At 36.0% G+C, this 25,124-nt stretch overlaps 2 protein-coding genes across 3 annotated transcripts; both read left to right on the top strand.

Annotated features, from left to right (window-relative positions):
* LOC100182605 (transmembrane channel-like protein 3) lies at positions 1 to 16,018 on the top strand. Its single transcript, XM_018814700.2, has 30 exons — positions 1 to 171; positions 617 to 763; positions 1,414 to 1,489; positions 2,008 to 2,089; positions 2,490 to 2,596; positions 2,909 to 2,999; positions 3,432 to 3,573; positions 3,841 to 3,988; positions 4,418 to 4,461; positions 4,721 to 4,874; positions 5,232 to 5,333; positions 5,695 to 5,812; positions 6,246 to 6,403; positions 6,846 to 6,974; positions 7,306 to 7,445; positions 8,403 to 8,459; positions 9,077 to 9,216; positions 9,593 to 9,686; positions 9,939 to 10,060; positions 10,329 to 10,396; positions 10,601 to 10,684; positions 10,739 to 10,861; positions 11,319 to 11,404; positions 11,994 to 12,082; positions 12,426 to 12,516; positions 13,026 to 13,111; positions 13,300 to 13,386; positions 13,774 to 13,885; positions 14,401 to 14,495; positions 14,773 to 16,018. Exons 1-29 carry the CDS (start codon positions 59 to 61, stop codon positions 14,453 to 14,455), a joined length of 3,045 nt encoding a protein of 1,014 aa, XP_018670245.1. The 5' UTR covers positions 1 to 58; the 3' UTR covers positions 14,456 to 14,495; positions 14,773 to 16,018.
* On the top strand, positions 16,015 to 25,118 carry LOC100177810 (proton channel OTOP2-like). Of its 2 annotated transcripts, none has more exons than XM_026837715.1 (14): positions 16,015 to 16,278; positions 16,433 to 16,502; positions 16,784 to 16,922; positions 17,293 to 17,446; positions 17,864 to 18,011; positions 18,434 to 18,638; positions 19,094 to 19,197; positions 19,716 to 19,790; positions 20,469 to 20,663; positions 22,038 to 22,177; positions 22,549 to 22,794; positions 23,230 to 23,312; positions 23,675 to 23,910; positions 24,367 to 25,118. In XM_026837715.1, the coding sequence occupies exons 3-14, from the start codon at positions 16,792 to 16,794 to the stop codon at positions 24,771 to 24,773; spliced, it is 2,124 nt and encodes a 707-aa protein (XP_026693516.1). In that variant the 5' UTR covers positions 16,015 to 16,278; positions 16,433 to 16,502; positions 16,784 to 16,791; the 3' UTR covers positions 24,774 to 25,118. The 2 variants fall into 2 exon arrangements, with proteins under 2 accessions (XP_026693516.1, XP_002124049.2); XM_002124013.5 differs by having other exon boundaries at positions 16,015 to 16,301.
* Positions 25,119 to 25,124: the final 6 nt, after the last annotated feature.

Genomic DNA, 25,124 nt, shown 5'->3' with positions numbered 1-25,124 from the left:
ATTTATACGATTGTTTAAGGACCTTGTATTGGGTAGAAGTTAAGCTTTGTTCATCATTATGTCATCTCGAAGATCGACAAAAAGGAAACAACCACGAAGACAGCGAACATTGAATAAGAATGTTCGTCGCTCAAGCCTCCCCAATACATATGTTGCTGCGTTGGAAGACGAGTAAGTTGTATAGTAGGGCGCACTTTAACTTATATAAAAACACTTTGTGTTTGAGTTTTATTTACCTCGGTAAAGACGGCCTGTTTAGGGCGTCGAAAAAACGATACGCAAATAAATGTTAAAAGAGCTGAATAGTTTTTAAGTGTTTGTAGTGAATCCCGCCTCTTGCAATGCAATGCATTCCGGCGCCTTTAATTAACGCACCGCGCGCTGCATTGTAATCTACATTCCTACGTTTCTCGCATTTTGTTCTGCAAGTTACTCAGTTTCCTTGTGTTGCTTTGCCAGTAGTACTGTAGTTAAGTTAGTGTATGCGTTTGGTTTGTTTTTAATTATTTTACTTGTTTGTTTTCACGTATAGGTCACTGTCGAAATAGTAGTTACATTTTTAGTTCGTTTAAGCCTTATTAAATAAAATAACAACTGATCAGATTTATTGTTTCAGAGACAGCGACGTAGAGTTAATCACAGACGATGACGTATCAGACAACGACCCGAAGGAAATTCTTGAGAAAATTCAAGAACAGAAAGATATCATCGCTAACGTGAGGTCACGACCCTGGCCCATGAAAAAGAAGTTGAAAGTTTTGGAGTAAGTGTGTAAAGCACTGTGGGTAAGATGGATACCGTTAGAATAAAATCACATATTTCCTGATCTTGTTTTAAACAAATAACAACACTTTACAGTCGCGGGGATACGGTTATAGAACTCTCAAAATAAATATTCTTTAAACACGATCAGGAAATATGGGATTTAATTGCGAACAGTATATTCACCTTACCCCACAGTACTATATATGAAAAGTCATGTTATGAAGTTCATCTCTGCCACGAAACGCTAAATTGTCATGAACAACACAACCTATGCGTTTACGGGCATGTTGACATACCAAGCAAATAATTAGACCGGTGAACCAACTTCATATAATTTGTTTACTCACCGCGTAGCAATACGTTGCAATCAAAGCAAACAAAACGTTTGTTACATATGGGCTTCATATAATACTGTGGGGTAAGATGGGATACCGTTGGCACCCAAATCCCATATTTAATGATTGTGTTTTAAACAATTAACAACGCTCTTTAAGAGTCATGAGGATCTGGTTAAATAATTCTGTATAATATTCTTTGTTTACTTCCAAATGGGACGATAAAACAGAATGAAAATATGTTCCATCTTACCCCACTCTACTATATTGCTACATGTCCCATCTCACCCCACTTTTTACAAACTTCATTCAGGGCAGCGAGACGCTACGTTGAGAAACACGAAGGAAGATTGTCGAAAAGTAAAGAATACAGCGAAGCTGGAAAGGAGGTAAAAACATTGTTTTGTGTTATTAACATATATGAGTTTAGAAACCCCGGAGCAGTACATATGTCGTGTCAAGGTGTTACGGTTACGCCCTTTATCAAAAAATGTTGTGCTCATGTTACCATTCGTATTAAAACGGCTGTAATTTCACTCTTAGTTTCTGTTTGTTCGTTTTTTTTTCGGATCTTGATTAGAAACCCTGACCGAAGAAACGAATTAATATTGCTTTATTTTATTTAATTCACGTCTTAGAATGTGAAGTAAAAAAGTCCTTATTACCACCGGTTACTTGTTTCTACCAAGCTAATATATATATAGTAGGGTGGGGGAAGATGGGACACCTTTTCGTTTAGTTTTCTCTTTATATTTGGTAGTAAACAAAGAACATTCAATGAATTATAAACCGTATCTTCACGACTTCCACAGACCGTTGTTAATTGTTTAAAACACGATCAGGCTATTTCGATATTAGGTGTTAAAGGTGTCCCATCTTCCCCCACTCTACTATAACTAATTTTCAGGCATGGCGGAAACTGAAACGAGTAGTGAACAACATTGGTGTAGCGCTTACACCCTGGGATATGAGGATAAAAAGAATTGAAAGTAAGTTCTGTAGCGCCCACACGCGGCTGAGAACAGGTGGTTGCAATGTCTGTGCCTTGGCAAACTGGTTTTATAGTATGCCTGTCCCAGAGGTTGTTGGTTCAAAACTTAATATTGCTACTATTCTGGGCGTATGCGTCTTTGGCCTCAACTCAGTTGTCACTGAAAACAATCACCCACAAAGTTACATACCTGGTAACTCGTGTTATAACGACTGCCATTACCCCGCCACGCGAGGATAAATAAGTGACATACGTGGTAACTTGTAAGCGGGTACGATGTGTATGAAACCGAACACCCAAGTTATAACGACCTTCATTACTCCACCATGCGAGGATAAGCAGCTTACATTCAATCATGCTGTTGTTGTGTTTAGCCACGCAAATAACTTTCCTTAAAGGTTATTTCGGTTCCGGAGTCGCTTCTTATTTTATTTTCCTTCGTTGGCTTGTTCAAATCAACGTCACAATGGGGATTATTACGACTGCGTTCCTGGTTGTTCCAGAGGTAGGAAAATTATTTAACTCTAGATGCTCATGTTATGTCATAATAAGAACTTAAATATTGTTTAATTAACTGATTTTTTATTGTGTTGCTTAGCGGATGTAACGGGCACCATTTTATCTAATCATTTTTTTGGTTTTACCCATAAGCGTGTTACAACGACCGTCGTTCTACCGTTATACTGTCCCGTTTCGCTTTTGTAAACTTTTCGATCTTCTTTACCGTTACCAAAGAAAATCTTATATATAGGCTTTCACATTTGTATTAAAACTGGCCCAAAATCCGTGTTTCAACTTAATTTACAAATTTCAACAGATTCTGGTCGGTAATGATTCAGCAACGTATAAACAAATTCCCACCAGCGAAAAGCATGACACGTGGAATTTACATACGATTTGGTCGCTTGGTATGTTTTGCTACGTTTCATATTAACCCAAACATATAATAAACTCTTCACTTGAGGCGCATCCCATATTTCCTCATCGTGTTTTTAACAATTAAAAACGCTCTTTTAGACTCGCGGGGCTACGGTTTTATATTTCTGTAATATTCGTTGTTTACTACGAAATGGGACGATAAAATATAATGAAAACATAGACCATCTTACCCCACTCTATGCTATATATTGGGGTGGAGAAGATGGGACACCTTTAGCACATAATATCCAAATATCCTGATCCCGTTTTAAACAATTACCAACAATCTATGGAAGTCATGAGGATACAGTTTTATAATTCTTTGAAAGTTCTTTGTTTATTACCATAAATGGGACGAGTAAAATAGAATGAAAACGTGTTCCATCTTACCCCACCACACAACATGATAAACTAATTTGCAGGCGGTCATTTACAACACTCAGTCTTGTTTTACGGCTACTACACCAACGACAGGGTGGTTGGGAACGGCTACAGGATCCCTCTCGCTTACTTTCTTGTTGGTATCGCAACGTTCGCGTACAGTTTTATGGCTTTACTGAGAAAGTGAGTAGAATGTTGGGTTATGGTACTGTAGGGTAAGATGGGGTACCGTTTGCACATAAATCTTTTTCGGTTGTCCATCTTGACAGCCATACAAAAACATAAAAAAATACAAAATATAATCACCCACAAAGTTACATACGTGGTTACTCGTAAGCGGGCACGAGATGTATGAAACAAAAAAAAACAGAAAACCCGTGTTATAAAGACTGTCATTACCCCGCACGTCACGCTAGGGATAAATATGCTACATGTATTCATTCTTTGTAGAATGGCCAAAAACTCTCGCTTGAACGGGAATTCTTCTTCGGAGGACGATTACACATTCTCGTGGCGGCTTTTCTCTTCTTGGGATTACACGATTGGAAACCAAGAAACCGCTGAAAACAAATCAGCGGCGATTACAACGGTTCTAAGGGTCAGTGAATAAATGATTCATGAATAAATGAAACTTATTTATCCTGGCATGGCGGAGCAACGACAGTCGTTATAACACGGGTGTTCTGTTTTATACACCTCGTGCCCGCTTACAAGTATATGTAATTTGGCGGGAGTTTGGTTTTGGGGGAATTTTGAATTTTTGAAATGTAAACTTTGGACAATCTGTAAAGGACCACTGCAGTTGCTGTTCATTGTCTTGCCGAAGGACATATACGTCAGCAATCCTAGCTGCGTCGAGCCTCGAACCCAAAACTCTAGGCTAGAGGGTGTACCAAAACAGTTTATCAATAGCTTAACACTATTAATTCAACTAAAGTTTTTAACAAATGTAAAGTTGTTTACAGAAGAAACGGGTCCTTTGACGAGTCTTGTTTACTTAACTTTTCATCATGTATTTGATTGACAGGAGGCCATTGTGGAAGAGCAAGAAAAAGAGAAGAAAGAAGACAGGTGAAATTATCTCAAAATTGCTTGATTGCACATAATAAAATTGTTTCCGTTTTAAAATATGGATTTGTGTTTTTAATTTGCATCAGAAGAATAAAATATAGATGTCACAATATAAAAATATGTGTTAAATCAAACAAATATTTATTAAAGTAATGAACATGTATCTATTTTAAATAACGCAGCATATATATATATATATATAAAATAATGAAACTAGGTAATAAAAAAATAATGAAACTTATATTGTATATGTTTCTAGCAAGAGGAATCTTCTTATATTTCTACGCATTGTCGCAAACATCCTCGTGTTACTGCTATTGGCTGGAAGTCTGTATAGCATTCAGTTTGCTGTGAGTCGCGCACAGGAACTTGAATTGGAAGGAGGGGGGTCTAACTTCTGGGAACAGAATGAGGTGAATGATTTGACTGAGAAATACCTGCTGTCTATAACAGTGATTTAAACCAGTGGTCACTAATGGGTTGTTTAAATTTTCAACCAAACATTAAAAAAACAATCACCCACAAAGTAACATACATTGTAACTTGTAAGCACAAGGTGTATGAAACAGAACATCCGTGCTATAATGATTGTCGTTTCCCAAAAATTAGTCACATGCGTGGTAACTCATTGGGCACCAAACAACAATAAATTTTCATTCTGTGGCCCAGAATTTAAGCAACATTGCTATATTAAAAATATTGACTGTTATAATATATGATCATACTTGTAAATATTACTTATTAATAACATTTGCTTCCATGTGTTTTAGGTCAGTATTGTGGTGACAGCCGTTACAATGATCACGCCATCATTGTTTGAGGTTATTGGTTCAATGGAGAAATATCATCCAAGGAACACATTAAGAATACAGGTAAATATAACTTTGTTATTCAGGAGGTAAATCTAACTTTGTGGGCCCTTAATTGTTACCCCAACACCAAGCTTTTGTGGCCCATTACCCCAACACCAAGGGATTTGGGCCAGATTATAAACATCAAACATCGGCACCTATCTTTTGCATACCAGAGTGCTCTTTAGACAGTATGCCATGTTAACACTTAACGGCAATTGCTCCTTTAAGGGATTTAGGCTTTTACCCACAAATTTTTAGGATTCATTTGTGTAAACTCTGTGCTGAACAAAGTGTTTCTATAATGCCTTAGACTATTATTTGCCACCAACTCCCTCAAATTTCACTTTGTTACAATTTTCAATCCATGTTTTATCTTTAGTTGGCGAGAATACTCATGTTATATCTTGGCAATCTTTATTCTCTAATGATCGGGTTACTCGGCCATGTTGCTGAAGCCACCGCTCAAATACACCTGGAAGATACAGAGCTTCATTCAAGTAAGATAACTTACTGTTTAAAAGGATTTGGATTTAAATATTGAAATATACATTATATTTATACCGCTGTGGCACAATGGTTAGTATTTCCACACTAACCCAGAGGTTGCTGGTTCAAGGTTCGTCACTGCTACCATTGTGGGCGTGTGTGTGTTTTTAAGGAAGACAGTAAGGGCAATTGCTCCAACCCAGTGGTCACTAATAAGTTGTCCAAATTGTCACCCATACATTATAACACTAAAAATTAATCAGCTACAAAATTACATACGTACGTAAGTTGTAAAATAGGACACTGAGTCAAGTAAGTGTATAAAACAGAACATGTGTGTTACAACTAATATCAGTGCTTCGCCATGCGGGAGTTAAACCAGTTACATTCATTTATTAATAAATAAGTTTGAGATATAATTTATCTTCCACTAATCATTCACAGGTAACACAACTGAAACTCCAAGAAACCAAACCTTGGTTGAAAAGTTGATTTTTTACCAAGACGTGAATGTTTCTCAAGGTGGCGAATATAAAGCAATGAACAACGGAAGTCGAAGTCCTGGACAAAGAACTGAATGTTGGGAAACTTACGTTGGACAAGTAAGAATAGCAAGAGAGCATGGCTCTAATGAATGGGCACGTTACATTATAAAAAGATTAATATAAAAGTTATTAAATTTATTGTAGCTTGCTTTATCTTGGCGTGATGGGAAATCGACAGTAGTTAAACACAAGTGTTCTGTTTCATGCACTTCGTACCAGCTTACATGTTACTCTTAAACTTATATTTCTTTGAATAAAGTATCATATATCAAATTAATTGAAACAATAAAGAGAAGGAAATTAGTAGCAAAACCACAATCATTAAAACATGCTACAGGTAAAACTAATTGAGTAAAAGTGTCTAAAATTGCTTGACTGCTAAATCCTAATATACATGTGTTTCAGATCCCTAATCCCTTGCTTACAAAAAAGCTCTAACAACTGTGTCATATTAACTGCTATGCATATGTGTTATAATTCTAATCCATTATATTCATAGGAACTCATGAAGCTATCTGTCATTGATCTGATATCTACGTTGCTTACGATATTAATTGTTGACTTTATCCGAGCTTTGTTCGTTCGTTACGTCAACAGATGTTGTTGTTGGGATATGGAAAGTCAGTTTGTAAGTACATCATATTAACCAATAATTAGTAATTGTAACTTGTTTGCATAAAACAATGTTATTTTAATTATTTATCAAGTTTAACTTATTTATTCTTGCGTTGTGAGGGCACTAACAGTCATTACAACACAGGTGTTCTGTTTCATGCACCTCGTGTCCACTTACCATTTACCACAAATGTAACTTGACACATATGCCCACAATGGTAGCAGTGATGAGCCTTGAACCATTACCTTTAGATGAAAGGTAGGCCCACTAACCACTACGAGGCATAAAATAATGTTTTAATATAAACCAATAAAAAATTTAAAGTTGTTTTTATTATTCACAGCCGGAATACGGAGAATTCAAAATTGCGGAAAATGTTTTACACCTCATTTACAACCAAGGCATTACATGGGTTGGGTCGTTCTTTTGCCCTGTGTTGCCGACTATTAATGTCATCAAGCTCACACTAATGATGTATGTCAGGTAGGAACACCAATTTCAAACTTGCTTTTTTTGTTCTATATGGGTGAGGTCCTTGTCGATGACCTGGGGTTTAAACTAGAGTTGGTCCATTACCCCAACACCAAGCTTTTGTGGCCCATTACCCCAACATCAAGCTTTTGTGGTCCATTACCCCAACATCAAGCTTTTGTGGCCCATTACCCCAACATCAAGCTTTTGTGGCCCATTACCCCAACATCAAGCTTTTGTGGCCCATTACCCCAACATCAAGCTTTTGTGGCCCATTACCCCAACATCAAGCTTTTGTGGTCCATTACCCCAACATCAAGCTTTTGTGGCCCATTACCCCAACATCAAGCTTTTGTGGCCCATTACCCCAACATCAAGCTTTTGTGGCCCATTACCCCAACATCAAGCTTTTGTGGCCCATTACCCCAACATCAAGCTTTTGTGGCCCATTACCCCAACATCAAGCTTTTGTGGCCCATTACCCCAACACCCAGGGATTTAGGCGAGATAATAAGCATCAAACATCGGGACCTATCTTTTGCATACCAGGGTGCTCTTTAGACAGTATGCCATCTTGACACTTAACAGCAATTGCTCCAACCTAGTTGTCCCTAATGGGTTGTCCAAATTAAATTACATAAAAAAAACCTCCCCAAAAAATAATCACCCACAAAGTAACATACATGGTGACTCTTAAGCTGGTCCAACGTGTATGAACACTCGTGTTTATCGACTGTCGTTTTCCAACCCTCGAGGATAGTTACGTACATACATTGATACATCTACATTCATTAATAGTAATACCTGTTTAATTGATGCGTTATTACCAATATTTTGTACCCACATTATTCACATAGGATGTCATATTGATTCCTGGGCATACATGTATACCCTGCATACCCATGTTGGGTAATTAAATCACCACCATGTATTTTTAAAACTTGGTTAATCTTTATATTTATATCACAGGAGTTGGGCAGTGGTCACATGTAATGTTCCGCATCAAAGAGTGTTTAGAGCTTCAAGGTGAGAAACATAATGATCAACATAACTATGATAAATCCCATGAATCTGGCTTTTTTTTATAAGCATGTAGATTTTAACTGTGAGGAATTTGGTGAATCTGGCCCTGACCTATCTACAGTCTAATAGTGCTCATGAAGTTAGGGAATAGTAAAGCCGTTTCTCTAGTAGGCCGTGAATGTAACTGGTGAATTCAGTAAAAATGGTCCTGATATATATAGTGCTCATGAAGTTGGGCGATTCTCGTAACAAAAACAGTCAGGTTCAAGTACCACGAAATATGTAACAAACCAAAATCAAGTCCGAAAAACTGTTTTTTGTAGGAGATAAATTTTTTCTAAACTAGCATCATCAGACTCTTATTTAAAAGGAGTCAATTTAAATAATTATCTTACAAAAAAAAACTTAAAAAAAAAAAATTTGGAAAAAAACTTGCAAAAAAAAACAAAAATGTATCTAATTCCCAATGTACAGTTAGGAAGTTTGAATAAGGATTTCAAATAAATTTTATTTGAATAAAAGACTGATAGTGCCAGTTTAAACAATACATATTTCTTTACTAAATACAAGTCTTACACACTACTACAATGGTAGCAGCATCAAGCCTTAATATTTTTCAGATCCAACAACTTTTACCTGTCCATGTTGTTGTTCATGTTGTTTCTATCATTGTTACCGACAGTGTGGGTGATAGTGAAGCATCCTCCATCGAGCTGCGGACCTTTCCGCAACCGGGAATGGATGCATACCATAGTTACAGGTTGGATTTCAGTATTCAATTCAAACAATTCAATTACATCATATCTTAGACAAATACGTGGTAACTCAAAAGCGGACACAAGGTGTATGAAACAGAACACCCGTGTTATAATGACTGTCATTGCCCTGCCATGTGAGGATAAATAGTTACATACGTGGTAACTTGTAAGTGAGCACGAGGTGTATGAAACAGAACACCTATGTTATAACGACTGTCGTTTTCCCACCATGCGAGGATAAATAAGTTACATACGTGGTAACTTGCAAGCTGGCACGAGGTGTATGAAACAGAACAACCGTGTTATAATGACTGTCGTTGCCCCACCATGCGAGGACAAATAGGTTACATGTAAGTAGATTAACCTAAGTTTTTCTAGAAACCTTGGAAAAAGATGTTCCATCTTGGCTAAATGAAGCGTTGGGTTATCTCACTACACCTGTGGTAGTTCTGCCAGCAATTCTTCTGCTTTTGTAAGTAATATTATATATAAAATGAACTAATGAATAGATGTAACTTATTTACCCTTTGTGGTGGGGCAATAACAGTCGTTATAACAGGGGTGTTCTATTTCATACACCTCATGCCCTAACGTTGAGAGTGATTATTTAATTTTTTTTATTTATATATGTTATAATGAGGTTTAACTTTTATATAATATGTTATTTTGTTTATATGTTTAGCATAAAAATATGTTTTTTTAGAAAGATGTTTTTGTTGTTTAGCATGATCATCTACTATCTTCAAGCTGTTGCCCGATCTTCCAAGGAAGCCAACGCGAGGCTAAAACTTCAGCTTCATTATGAAAGGAAGGAAGGGAAGAAGAGTGTTTTCCTGTTGGGTGCAGGTATAAATGTAACTTATTTATCCTCGTGTGACGGGGCAACGACAGTCGTTATAACACGGCTGATTTGTTTCATACACCTCATGCCCACTTACAGGTCCACAAATGTAACATAGTGGGTGATTGTTTATCTGTATGGCTAAGTATTTCGAAGTCACAGCTGGGTTGAATCAATTTAAAAAGTTAAATCTTGAGCACGAGGTGTATGAAACAGAACAGCCGTGTTATAACGACTGTTAAGGATAAACAAGTTACATTCATTATTTTAAAGGAAAGCGACAACAACAGAAGCAGATGCGATGCGAAAATAATGATTCTGATTTTAAGCCTTCACTCACAGTATGTTATTTTGTATTGTAATAGTGTAAGAAACTACCTCTATGTTGTATAAAATTTATATATCCTTTTGTGGTGGGGCAACAACAGTTGTTATAACAAAGAGACATATGCCCACTATGGTAGAAGCATCGAGTCTTAACCGGTTAACTTCCAGCTAGAGGATATTGTATTAGTTTGGTATATATTAGAACATTTTATTTTTAGCCCATTATAGAAGCTAGAACATCTTCTCCTGAAGTAAAACCAATAAAAAAAGTTGAAACTACACAAGTAAAGCCATTTAAAAAGGTAATCCGGCTTCCATATAATATTGTAAACTTTACTAACTAATATATTAAACAGAAAAATAGACAATCTATTCGTTTGTCAAAGTTGAATGAACCAGAAGTTAAATATGTTGACCACGAAAAGCATAAAGTTCTTTTTGAAGCCGCAGCAAATAGTAATACCTCAGACGCAGACATGGTATGATTGCTTTTATCATTGTATGTGCCTACCAAAAATATGTTACTTTTTTATATGTTTATATAATATTTGTTTACAGTATAGCATGGTATATAACACAGGCCCACAATTAACCCAATTCTTAATTATGCTATTTTGTTTTGTAAAAAAAAGGATGTTATGGCTGACATAAATTGTCCCTCCATGAGAGGATAAATAAGTTACATAGGTATCTGTTTTAATAAATAATGCTAAATAAGAAATATAATTTTATAACTCAGATTTATGCATTAGGCAACATATATATATATATATATGTTGCTGCCAGGTTCAGGTGTATGTTTTGTAAGTGAGATCTGCCAGCATATTTATGCAAGCACAAAACAATTACACCAACAATTTTCTTCCACATTTACCGTATTAATATACAATTGTAAATCGTAATATTTCAATAAATTAATCAACTTATATACTGAAGGATGAATGTGACATGGGATCTTCCATGGAACATCAGGTTATTGTTCATAACAATCATCAAAGTAATGACCAAGACAACTATTTTAAGTAAGCAGATAATATTATTATTACTAATGTTCCAAACTTGAATATAACGTATGTTACTTGCTTTATCTCGCATGGCCAGAAAACGACATTCGTTATAACACGGGTGTTCTGTTTCATAAGCCTCGTACTCGCTGAAGAATACAATGTATGTAACTTATTTATCCTCGCGTGGTGGGTCAACGGCCGTCGTTATAACACAGGTGTTCTGTTTCATACACCTCGTGCCTGCTTACAAGTTAGCAAGTATGTAACTTATTTATCCTCGCATGGCGGGGCAACGACAGTCATTATAACACGAGTGTTCTGTTTCATACACCTTGTGCCTGCTTACAAGTTAGCACGTATGTAACTTATTCATCCTCGCATGGCGGGGCAACGACAGTTGTTATAACGCGGGTGTTCTGTTTCATTCACCTCGTGCCCGCTTACAAGTTACCACGTATGCAACGTGCGTGATTGTTTTGTTAGAAATTTTTAGTTTTTCTAATGTCTGGCTGACAAATAATCCAGCCCGCTGGTGCTATAGCAATTTTCATGGCCCTCCAATTTCAATTGTTAACATGTGGTGAAAAATTTTTTAATATTTTAGCGAACAAAAAAGCTTGAGAAACGAAACTGCACAAATACTCCAGGATAAACTGAGTCGATATTTGGAAGAATCTACTGACGTGTTGGAAGGTATGTAGCTTAATTTGGTGTAAAACAGGCAAAATATGGTTTAAATTGTTCAACAGCTATTATTTGGTAAATGGTGTAAATATAAAAATATGATTTAATGGTGAAAACATTAAAACAGGTTTTTTTTTGGTATGCCAAAAATTTAAAGTTGCTAATTTCAAAATTACGGTAAAAAATAATAAAAAAATAAGGTATGGGTTGAGGTAATGGCCAAACCTGGCCTAAAACCCAAGTCTTCAACAAGGACCCTAACCTATATAGAATGGAAAAGTTGTTGGTTGGGCAATAAGAACTAAGGATTAGAAAATGATTGGTTTATTTCACATGAAACCTCCAACTGTAGAATGTGAAGAGACAGGTTCTTCCGTAAGCAACATTGTAAGAACATCTATAAAGCAACAGGGGAGTCAGATTGAACCACCACATCAACAAAAGTAAAATATTATTCACTTATTTACTATGGTCGTTGTTGTTACTTTTAAGTATGTTTCTGAAAAATCGTATTATTAGCGATATTACTTGAAACGTAAAACCCCACACCACAACACTGTTTGTTTTAATGTATGACGCCTACTTTGACAACCCATTAGTGACCACTGGATTGGAGCAATTGCCGTTAAGTGTCTTGCCTAAGGACACATACGCCCACAATAGTAGCAACAACACGTCTTGAACCCATACCCTCTTAGTTAAAACCTTGCACGCTAACCACTGTGCTGGTTATTGACTGCTTATTTTAAATAATCTTTTAACCGCTTATCTGGTATAAAAATGTAGTGTAATTCCGACATTTTGTCTGCCATCAGGCAAGACCTCAGAAGACCTCTGTTTTTTATACAAGATGAGCGGCTAAATTATTAATTTACATTATGCCCGGTAGCAGACGTACCAGAATAATTGTTGATTTTAAATTAAATGTAACTTGGTTATGTGTTACACACAGGAAAACACCCCCACATGGTTGTCAATTGAAGAATATAAACCCCAACAAATTATCAAGGATTGTCCATGAAACTGGGATTCCTACAGGTAACAAAGTAAACCTAATGTTATCAAAATGGTTTTAAACTTTATTAAAAACATTTAAAAAAATTTCACATAGATTTTTTTTATTACATAGATTTTTTTTTTAAATTAAAATGATTTATTTACTTTGATTGGTTTACGGATATTTGAAACAAAATTTATTTTTATTCATATAATAATTTTGTTTTTAGGCCCATATGTATTATTAAAAGATCTGCAAAAAGACAACCATAGCGATACTAGTGAAATACATCAAGGAGAAAATCCCCATCAACCTGGTAAGCTCTAATTGTGTTTGAGCAAATAAAAGAAGAAGTTTATTGAATGAATCAATGACACTTATTTAAACACGAGTGTTCTGTTTCATACACCTTATGCATGCTAATAAATTACCACATATGTAACTTATTGATCCTCGCATGGCTAGGTAACGACAGTCGTTATAACAGGGTGTTCTGTTTCATACACCTCGTGCCCGGTGACAAGTTATATAAATATTTAGTTCCAAGCCTCCAACTGTTTTCCAGTTCCTTTTGTGAAAATATTTATTCAATTAACTAAACAATATTTATTGAACCAACAATATTTATTTGATTAACTTACAATAGTTATCAAGTTAACGTAACAATATTTGTTTAATAAACTTAACAATGTCTGTGTTCCAGCTCCCCCCACCTCACCCATGCTTGTGCGAGTTGACCCCCCAATACCCCGCCCACGAACGATGGATTTACACGAGAAGGTTATTCTACCTGATCAATATCTTATTGTGGAAAGGTTGGTGCATGAGTTTCATTTGTAAAGTAAACTAGCCATGTTGAAAGGGCATTCCAATAAAAAGACAAAATTTGTGTTTAAGTATTTTACCGAAGAACAACTCAATGGATTAGTTTTAGTTTTTACCCGTAGCGTGTTTTAAAGACTGCCATTTTGCTGCTGATCTCCTCTTCTTTGTTTGAATTAATCTGATCTTAGTTACTGTGTTTCATGTGTAAAAATCTGCCAGCCATGTTAAAGATACCAACAAAAAACAAAGTTTGTATATTGGTGTTTCACAAAAAATACAACTCATTAGAAGTTTTACTTAAATCGTGTTTTAACAATTATCATTTTGTTGCTAATTTCCTTCTCTTCGCAGTTTTAATCAATTTGTTTTTTGTTGCCATGTTTGAACAAATTTTGAAATAAAATTCATAAAATTTTAAAGAAATTTAGAAAAAAGTTTATGTTAAAATACTAAGCAATGATATATTATGTTTGTATTTAAACACAACGACAATGTTTATTCCCAGATCCCCGATACATGAAGAGAAGTGTTGTTCAGTTCAACCGACCACAGTTTATTAAACGACATCATTTCCAATATGCGTCATCATCAGAAACACAGGTAGAAGCTTGTAAATGAATATTTATAATTAAATTTGGGTTTAGATCAGAGCTTCCGAAAATACTTTGCTTCCAACTCTTTTTAAAGGCTTTCATTTCTGTTATCTCAAAATCCCTTTTATTCTTGTAAAGTTTTCCGCAACCCTTCATGGATAATAGCTTAATATATGAAGTACTTTGTGTGAAATTGGTGAAATCTCGGTCACCCTTGAGGTTTGTTACCCCAGTTTGAGAAGCTGATAAAAAATAAGTAAATAAACTAAAACACTTTGAAACAGGAACCATCAGAAACTGAGAGTTTGAGCCCACTACGCTATGCTACAACAGATAGGTATCAAAAGTATAGAAAGTCGTTCGCTATACCTAGTGAGGGCAAACCTCATTGTTTTTATGATGGAGACCTCGTTTATACGTCTGACGGTGCAAGCTATCGAAGAGTGTCGTGTCATCCGGACCCTGGAAGATACCATGGGAGTCCCATCCCTATAAGAAGGGAGAGATACACAGTTTTAACAGAGACAGGTTCATTGTCTTCACGGAGAAGTTCGTTTAATACAGTTCCCTTAACAAAAGCTTCAGTATCGAAACAGATGGATTATAAAGACCAAGTGCACAAGCGCCGAGGTTTATTGCGGTCGCAAGCTACTATAGATACAGGAGATGATGCAGACACCGATGAAACTGCTGATGGAGAAAAACAAGTTCAGTAAAATGAGGTTCTTGTGCATTGGTGACTCAAGGTTCATGGGAATTATGGAAATTTTGATACTTTTGTATCGTTAAACTTGTGAACAAACTCGGTTATTGGTGCCCTGGCAGTGTTGTATAATGTGGGACTCTTACTTACACTCCACAAGCTTGTCACTGCTACTATTGTGGGTGCATGTGTCCTTGGACAAGACACTTGACAGCAATTGCTCCAACCAAGTGGTTACTAATAGGTTGTCTAAATTGTCAACTATACAAAGAATGGCCTAAATGTTAATTACTTACTAAATTACATTTGTGATAACTTATAAGCAGGCACGAGGTGTATGTAACAGAGCACCCATGTTATAACGACTGCCGTTGCCTCGCCATGTGAGGCTAAATAATTTACATATGTAGTAACTCGTAAGCAGGCACGAGGTGTTATGAAACAGAACACCTATGTTATAACGACTGTGGTTTATCAGTCATAAATCGAATCTTACATATATTTAATTACGGATAAAACAAATTGCATTTCTTTATTTATACAGCAAGACTATTTTTTCTGAAATTTGGGAACAAAGTTTCATGAAAATAATAGTAACTGATGATTTTGTGTGAATATATGTTTGTTTTTTAATTGTGGATATACATTAAGAAAACATGTTTTATAAATTGAAGTTGTTAACATTTATTTGGGTTAAACAAAACCGAGATAAAAGTGATGTAGAAAAAAATTCTAGTAAAAAAATTAAGGATTTTTTACTTTTATGTGGATAAAAAACTTGTGTCATTGCCAATTTTTTGAACTATGGATTTATTATACCAATACAGGGGGCTGAGTAAGTAGGTCTTTTCGAGAAAAAGTCAATATAAGGAGAACAAAACATGTGCAAACAAATAACAGGCGTAAGTTAATGTTTCACCACAAGTTGTGCTGGGAATCCAGGGATGAAGCTCAAACATCCGTATATATCCTTGTGTGTGCATAGTCCTGTGCACTGTAAATTAAAACTTCTGTGATGTATGTAATCTATATAAATGAGGTTCTGTCAAGTTTTGTGGGGATTTATTTCAAGACGAAGTGAAAGAACGAAAGATGTCAAAACTAATAGAGGTACATATTGACTTACTGTGACCTGACCAATGACAGTTTGGCATTTGCATAAATTGGTGCAAATATCCATGTTGTTTTTAGCTCAATGTAACAGTATATATAAATTTTAAAACTTATTTCTGCATTTTTAGGAAGTAGTTCATTTGGGATTGGCTGCGGAGAAAAAGAATCAAAATTTTACAAAGGAAAGCCTATCAGCAGGTAGAGTTAAAAAGATTGTCCACTATACCATACTATATTTTGTATCATACTTATTTTGTTATATGTATCACGACTGTTTTGCTGTTAATTCCATGTTTTGTTGTTAATATATATATATACAACTATTCTGTTGTAATTGGTCTGATCTTTATCACTATATTTGAAGAGATTAACAAAAAAAGTTGTATTATGTTTTGTATTGTACTATACATATGTTGTATCAAACTAAACATTTTTTGTACCAAACTTAATATAAATCTATTGAAAATCATTTGTTGAAGCTTTAGCGATGGCTGACATTGAGGACAAAAGTGGGACAACCAATCTTACAAATGGAACCGTTGGTTCAAACTTGCCCATTGAGAGAGTAGAGGACGGCCATTATGCTTACAGGAGAGGTTCAACTACTGTACATGTTCAGTAAGTTAGTGTGGTGTTGTGTTTAAAGTATAATATTAAAGTATTTTGATGTAAATTACCACCAAATTGCATACGTGGTAACTTGTAAGTGGGCACGAGGTGTATAAAACAGAACATCCATGTTATAACGATTGTTGTTGCCCCGCCATGCGAGGATAAAAAAGTTACATACATGGTAACTCGAAAGCTATCACGAGGTGTATGAAACAGAACATCCGTGTTATAACGACAACGACTGTCGTTGCCCTCCTGCCACCAGTGTTAAAGTATTTAAATTTGAAAATCTTCTGTAAAAGTTAAAATGTTTAAATTAAAAATGCTCAAACATGTCTTTTACGATTTAACACATTTGATTCACTGTAACATTCAGGGCGTACGCTGCTTCATCTGCTGGAGATGTTATCGGTCCAAATATATTCACTGAAAGAAGAAATGCTGCTTTGAATCTTTGGTCAGGACTCCAAGCCATGATTGTGGTTATTATTACATTAGTGATCAAAATCTCAGCAACCCTGGCAACATCGGTATGTGTGATACAGAAGTTTTTTGGGTTTAAAAATTTGAAAGAAAAATTTTATTAATTTTTTAATTAAAAAAAGTATTATTTATTAAATATAATCAAATTAAAGTATGATAAAATGCTATAACAAAAACAATAACAAAAAATTAAAGCATTTTTATCATACTTTAATTTTTTGTTATCGTTTAAAAAGTAATATCATATCATACATATGGGCTGTTATGTTTGGGTTAAAACTGACCAGAAAATTCGTGTTTTCGTGTTTTATGGAACCATTATACCTGAGTAGTACATATTATAATATTCTTAACTGATTCGTTACCCAATGAACTGTTTTATGCACCCATGTTAAAAATAGAACTTTTGGAGAAAAAAAATAAATAATAAAAAATAGAAATAACTCACCCAAATTATTATTTAGATCACCGAGCGCACAGAGAACGAGTACATGCTCTCCCTTTATGTTTCTGGCTTCCTGTGGTTCACGTACTACATTCTTAAAGGAGTTTTCCGTCAAGCACAAATCAAGTTTTCAAAAACTAACCGAAGCAGCAACCGATGGCTGAAAGGTGTTTATTAAATGTCTTGAAACATAAAATAATCACCTACAAAGTTACATAGTCAGGACCCGGTGCTACGAAAATGTAATCGACAAAGAATTAAGCCCAACAAGCGTTGTACTAGAGAGATATGTTTCGTCTAATTGGCATCGTCAGACTCTTATTCAAACAGAAAAAAGTTACACAAAGTTACATACGTGGTAACTTGTAAGTGGGCACAAGGTGTATGAAACAGAACACCCGTGTTATAACAACTGTTGTTGCCCCGCCATGCTAGGATAAATAAGTTACATATGTGGTAACTTGTAAGCGGGCACGGGGTATATGAAACAGAACACCCGTGTTATAACGACTGTCGTTGCCATGCAAGAATAAAACAATTTACAATTATTCATTTTTAATATAATAAGTGACATTTATTCATACAACAGGTGTTCTTGTATTGTTTGGCTTAGCAGTTGTTATGATGGATGGTTTACAGTTCCTATCTTATCTTATGGTCAACACATCTATTTGTAAAGATGTTCAGATCAAAATAGCTGTTTCATTCTTCCATGCTTTGTTTATTGTGGTCCAAGTGAAATATCTTTTCAAATATTCAAAGGTTTACATTCAAAACTGCTCTTCTGGCTCACGGTAAGTTACTTCTTGTGTGTGTAGTGCATTATATATATAGTAGGATGGGGGGAGATGGGACACCTTTATCACATAATATTCAATTATCCTGATCGTGTTTTAAACAATTAACACCAGTCTACTGTAGTCGTGAGGATACGGTTTTATAATTCTTTGAATTTTATTTATTTACTACCAAATGGGACGAGAAAATAGAATGAAAGGTGTCCCATCTTCCCCCATCCCACTATATAGTTTATTTACATTTGTATTGTGTGTATATACAATATTTACCTTTCTGTATTTTTTTCCATTTTTTTACTAATATCCATACATATAAAATAAATGAATTTAACTTGTTTATCCTCGCATGGCCTTAAAACGACAGTTATAACACGAGTGTAGCGTTTCATACACTTCTGTTTTATAGGAGAGTATAAATATTACAAACACTTTCTAAAATAAATATATTGTAGCACTGGTTTGATGTACATTATCGCCGTCAACCTGTCATTCTGGATCGCTGCCATAATTGATGAAACTGTCGCGGCGTTGAATAAAACAACCAACCCAGAACCTGGTAAGTTAAACTACCATATATCTATATTAAGCTGGGGGAAGATGGGACACCTTTAGCACATAATATTCAAATATTCTGATCGTGTTTTAAACAATTAACATCGGTCTATGGGAGTCGTGAGGATACGCTTTTATAATTCTTTGAATGTTCTTTGTTTACTATCAAATGGAACAAGAAAATAGAATGAAAAGGTGTCCCATCTTTCCCACCCTGCTATATGGTAGTTTATGTTCTGAATATTGTTTTATATTTTAGTTTGTTTAGCTTACTATTTACTTAGGAGAGAAATATTGTACGTCTCATTAAATAAATAAATATTAAGTGTTGTTGGCATAGTGGTTACTATGTTAGCTCGGAGTTTCTGGGTTCAAGGCTCGTTACTGCTACCATTGTGGGCCTTTTTGTGCACAATTAACGACAATTACTCCAACTTAGTGGTCACTAATTGGTTGTCCAAATTGTCAGCAAAATATTACATTACAATTTATAACTAAATAATATTTATTTGATCCATACAGTCGCCACCACCACTATAGAACCTCACCATTATGCTGGAACGAACTCCAACGGTTCAAAAGCTGCTGACAGTCATTGTGAGTATGACTGGATATGACAGTTACATTATATGTGAATTTGCTGCCTCATGTTAATTTCAACAGCCATGCTTTTTAGCTAACGGTTCGTTCCACACGTTTTATTCATAGCGCGTTTTAACGACTGTCGTTTTTATAATATTCTGGTAAAATCATAAAGGTAATTGGTTTACTTAAATGACAAATACGTTTTACTGACGTCACAATAAAGGGAAAGCGGGTACGGCTGCAAACATGATCATACAAACGGGCATAATGTATATATTGGCTTAAAATCGACATTTTTGCATCGTCATGCCCGTTGTACTTTATCATACGATTCATATTTGTATAGGTTGGCGGGGATTGGCGATGCTTATTCCCGCCAAAAAGGGATAAGATCGTCATTGGTAATATTCGTGTTTCATATTGTACAAGCAACATTACATACGCTAGTTAAGAGTTCATCCGCAATGACATATAGTATTGTGTTCTGTTTCAAACACCCCGTGCCGCTTACAAGTTACCACATATGTAACTTTGCGGGTGATTGTTTTTTGTATGGCTGATAATTTAGACAGCCCATTAATGGCAACAGGGTTGGAGCAATTGCCGTTAAATGTCTTTCCCAAGGACACATACACCCACAATGGAAGCAACGACGTCTTTGAGGTTAAGTTTAAATTATTCCACTTGCAGCTGACCCGTGTGCATGTCACACCACTTTCTGCACAACTGTTCACGCCGCTGAGAAATTCCTTTTCCCCTTTGCTATTGAGTTCAGCTTAGTGGCTTCGTCCCTACTGTACATAACATGGGCAAATATTGGAAAGCGGTCGCCGCCGTGCGAGGGAGTCGTAAAACCAAGTTACAAGTTCTATGCCGCATATACGGGTAAGTTATAAGGCCATGGGTGAATGAATGTAACTTATTTGTTCCCCTAGTGGTGGGGCATTGACAGGGACACCGTTAGCACATAATATCCAAATATCCTTGTTGTGTTTTGAGCCATTAAGAACGGTCTATTGAGTCGCAAAGATACGGTTTAAAAATTCTTTGAATACAACCAAATGGGACAAGAAAATAGATCGAAATGGTGTCCCATATTTCCCCATTCTACCCTAATTACAACTAGGGATGGGCTGAGATCCAAGCTATCTACGGTATAATATTCGACCGAATCCGAATATTCGATGACGTCATTTAACCTAATTCACTGTGGTGAAACAAATGAAATTGTATAACCGGTGCATATCACTTTCGTTTCTTTTGGTAACGTTCTATCGTAGCGTTATCTGCGCGCCGAGAAATTAATTAAAAACATGTCAATCAACGCTGGCCGAATGCAGATAGAAGGTGGAGCACCGCTATTGGCCACATGCCATCAAAGGTTTACTCGGTTTTTAAACTATTATAAGATCCAGAATTAAAAATTTGACAGATTAAAACGTTGTATTGACGAGTAGATGTCTCGTTATAACTACGGTCGAATTTAATTCACATTTCGTTTTTTGATACTATATACCTGAACCCTGAAGCCAGGCATGCAAAATGTTTAAATCGTGATGGTTTCGTTAACTTTTAAATATTTGGAATCGGACATTGTATAAAGCTAACCCTCTGCGAGAGCGGCCATAAAGAATAGCCGCAGTCCGAAAGCTAATGACGTCATCAAGGGGAAAAGGCTCACGCGCACACGTTCGGTTTTAGTCGGACGGAGACGTTAATCAAAATAGCACAAAACACGTGGTTTCTGATCAAACGAACACGTGGTTCACGATCAAAGAGACCGCACAAGACTACGAGTTTCGTGAACTACAGTGTTACAAGAAGTAAAATTAATGTAAAAAAATTAAACAGCATTTATTTATAACTGTTACAGAAGATTTTGCAATGTTAAAATAAAAGATAGTTTAACAATTTTTCACATTTAATTACCAAATCAAACGCGGAAACATAGGCCATTAAGTAGTTCGTAGGCGCTGCGATTCGTTACTTTCCTAGAGTAAATTCCTAACGAACGAAATTTGTTTGGAGTGGGTTACGTTACAAACTCTAATGTGAAATCTGCGTGATTGTTGGTTGTAAAATCAAGAATTTTTATATTCATTCGGCCACGAAATTACTGTTTTGGCGCATTTAGTAGTGCCTGTGTGGCATATTCGGATTCGATCGAATACCAAAAAATGCGTCGAACAACGCCGAATATTCGGAACCGGATTCGATTCGGCCCATCCCTAATTACAACCACATATTTGTTGAACATAGGGGCTGCGGTCGGTGGATTCGCACTATTTGTAGCTGTCGTTATTGTGATAATTCTTGGGACGACTTCTTCAAGTTTGAGCCCGGAGGATCGAAGTTACTTCAGTGAGATATCAAACCTAGTTGTCTATCAATCGTTTTTGGTGAGTTTTGAAACATAAAATTTTATTTATCATTACATACGCGGTAACTTGGTAGCGGGCACGAGGTGTATGAAACAGAACGGGCGTGTTATAACGACTGTCGTTGCCTCGCCATGCGAGGATAAATAAGGTACATGCGTGGTAACTCGTAAACGGGCACGAGGTGTATGAAACAGAACACCCGTGTTATAACGACTGTCGTTGCCACCCCATGTGACGATAAAGCAAATTACACTAATTTGTTCATTTCATATACTTTCAGAAAACACATTATTTTGGAATTTATTGCAATTATTTCTTCATATCAGACTCATATTAAATTACAAGTGTGGTTACTTTAAATAGATTCAAACACTTTACGTTTCTTACAGATTGGTTTAGAAACGAGCATGTTACTTGCGTGTTTCTATGGGTTCTACTTATTCCGTATAATCTGTCGACCGTTGGAAAAATCTGAATTCCTGGACCAAATACTTCTCATCATATGTCTCATCGGGCCAATGGTGTCCAACATATTTTCGTTGCTCGCTGTAATAGCTGGGCCCGATAATAAAGTGACGTCATGGGGCGTGACGTTGGCTGGCCCACTCGTTGATATTCTGCAGTGCATTTTCCAGGTGCGTGTTTGCAATAGTTGCTTTTAATATTATGCATATTAAAATAATACAGCCCAATTTTAAAGACGTCCATTATGATTTTGTCGACGTTTCAACGGGGGGGTTTATATTCAACAGCATTGGAGAGACGTCCGACGTTTTAAATTAAATCGGTCACTAATATTAAGGGATAAATAATGTTAGCCGTTGTGAACCGGTCAAGTTCATGTTCTAGTTTAATATATGAATTTACCCCTATAGTTTATATAGCAGAGTGGGGTAAGATGAGACATGTTTTCATTCTCTTTTTTATCTTTGTTCTATTTATAGTAAACAAAGAATATTTAAAAATTCTATAACCGTATCCTTACAACTCTAAAAAACGCTGTATTTACTTTAAATAAAGTCTACAATTGTAGTAGTTAGTAGGTTACACTTATTATCACTGTGTTGTAGATTGTATTTCTTCTCTATGGTTTACAACGTGAACCAATAGTTTCAGTGTCTTCCAAAGAAATTGCCGAAGAGTTAAAAAAGGGGTAAGCATACCAAGACAACTACATTTATATTACTTGCAGTTTCTCTCTAATTTGGTGGCAAACAAAATATATTTATAAAATTATATAACCGTATATCCTCACGACTCTAAAAGAGCGTTGTTAAAAATTTTAATTGTTAAAAACACGATCAGGAAATTAGGGTTTTATGTGCTAACGGTATTCCATCTTACCCCACAGTATTCCTTACTACGTGGTAGCGGATTAACTTATAGCAGATTCATTGTTGCTTGCATAATATGGTACACGCATATTAACACCGAAGATCTTATCACTTTCTGGCCGGAATAGGCACCGCCAATCCCCGCCAACAAATATAAATCGTGCGTCAATTTATTTCTCAGAATCACCGACCATTTAAAAGGAACCAACAACGACGACGGCGATGGCTCCAGTATTGTGTCCGGGTTCGATAACAACGCTTACCTTAGAAGTAGGCGAGCTTCTATCACCTCGGTTGTTTCAGCACTCGCCAACAACCAACCAAGATATCAAACCACTGAGCTAGCTATGAACCATAACACAACGTTATCTGTTCAACCGCAGAACACAACATGCAAAGAACCAGCAGCTGGCAGCGGTAAGTTATAAGCTACAGTTGTTAGAATAATATATAGTAGGGTGGGGGAAGATAGGTCACCTTTTCGTTCTATTTTCTCGTCCCATTTGACTGAAGAACATTTAAAGAATTATAAAACCGTATTCTCACGACTCTCGTATACCGTTGTTAATTGTTTAAAACACGATCAAGATATTTGGATAATATGTGCTAAAGGTGTCCAATCTTTACACTGGGCGTGTTCTTAACAAGTGCTGTTTTACTGCTATTTCCATTCTCTTTTTTTTATAGTAGAGTGGGTTGAGACAGGACATGTTTTCGTTGTCTTCTCTCGTTCAATTTTTCACTAAACAGGGAATGTTTACAGAGTTATCTAACCAAAAATTACCCCAAAGTTATATATCCATTAATTTATTCCTACCCTTATAATATTGTATTAAACAATCTTTAAAAAATCTATGTTTTATTTTAACACAGAGACAATAGACACGCCACAGATCGTGATAACGTCAGACGGCGATGAAGAAACTGAGAAACAAGATGTTCAGAGTAATGAAGACACGATACCCGGTGATCTGGAGCTTGAGGTGCCTGCTCCCATTACTAAAGAATCAATTCTAAAAATCGTGAAAGAGACGAGAGTCGCCCGACCAGATAAACTGCGGTGTCGCCTCCGTGATATTGTAATGTTTCTGTTGATCACGAACGCTACTCTGTGGGTTTTCATGTCACTTGATGGAACCGCGTTTGTAATGTATCCATATCAAACGATATTTTTTGGTAGCAGTGCATGGACAACAATTATAATGGTATGTCGTCCACTTAGTATTTTCTATCGCATGCATTCCGCTGGATGCCTCTTCGAGATTTGGTCCTTTGCCTAAAGGCTTCCAATGGAAATGACATCCTGCATCTAAGATGTAGTAGGTTGGGGGGAGTTGGGACACATTTGAACTCAATTTTCTCAGCCAATGTGGTAGTAAACAAGGAACTCCCAAAGAATTATAAAACTATATGCCCAAGACTCCCATAGACCGTTGTTAACTGTTTAAAACACGATCAAGATATTCGGATATTATGCGCCGAAGGTGTCCCATATTCTCCCATCCTACTATACAACGTTTAATTTAAACATTTCGGTTTTACATAAACCTCTTTAGTGATCTTATTTTTAACACAAAATGTGTGAAGTGAAAAACGTGTCTTACTTATGGAACATTTACTTTAAAACTGGC

Source organism: Ciona intestinalis, chromosome 14, assembly GCF_000224145.3.
Source record: "Ciona intestinalis chromosome 14, KH, whole genome shotgun sequence".
NCBI classification, from domain to species: domain Eukaryota; kingdom Metazoa; phylum Chordata; class Ascidiacea; order Phlebobranchia; family Cionidae; genus Ciona; species Ciona intestinalis.
Note: the sequence above shows the minus strand (reverse complement) of the source record. Positions and strands in the feature narration are given on the sequence as shown.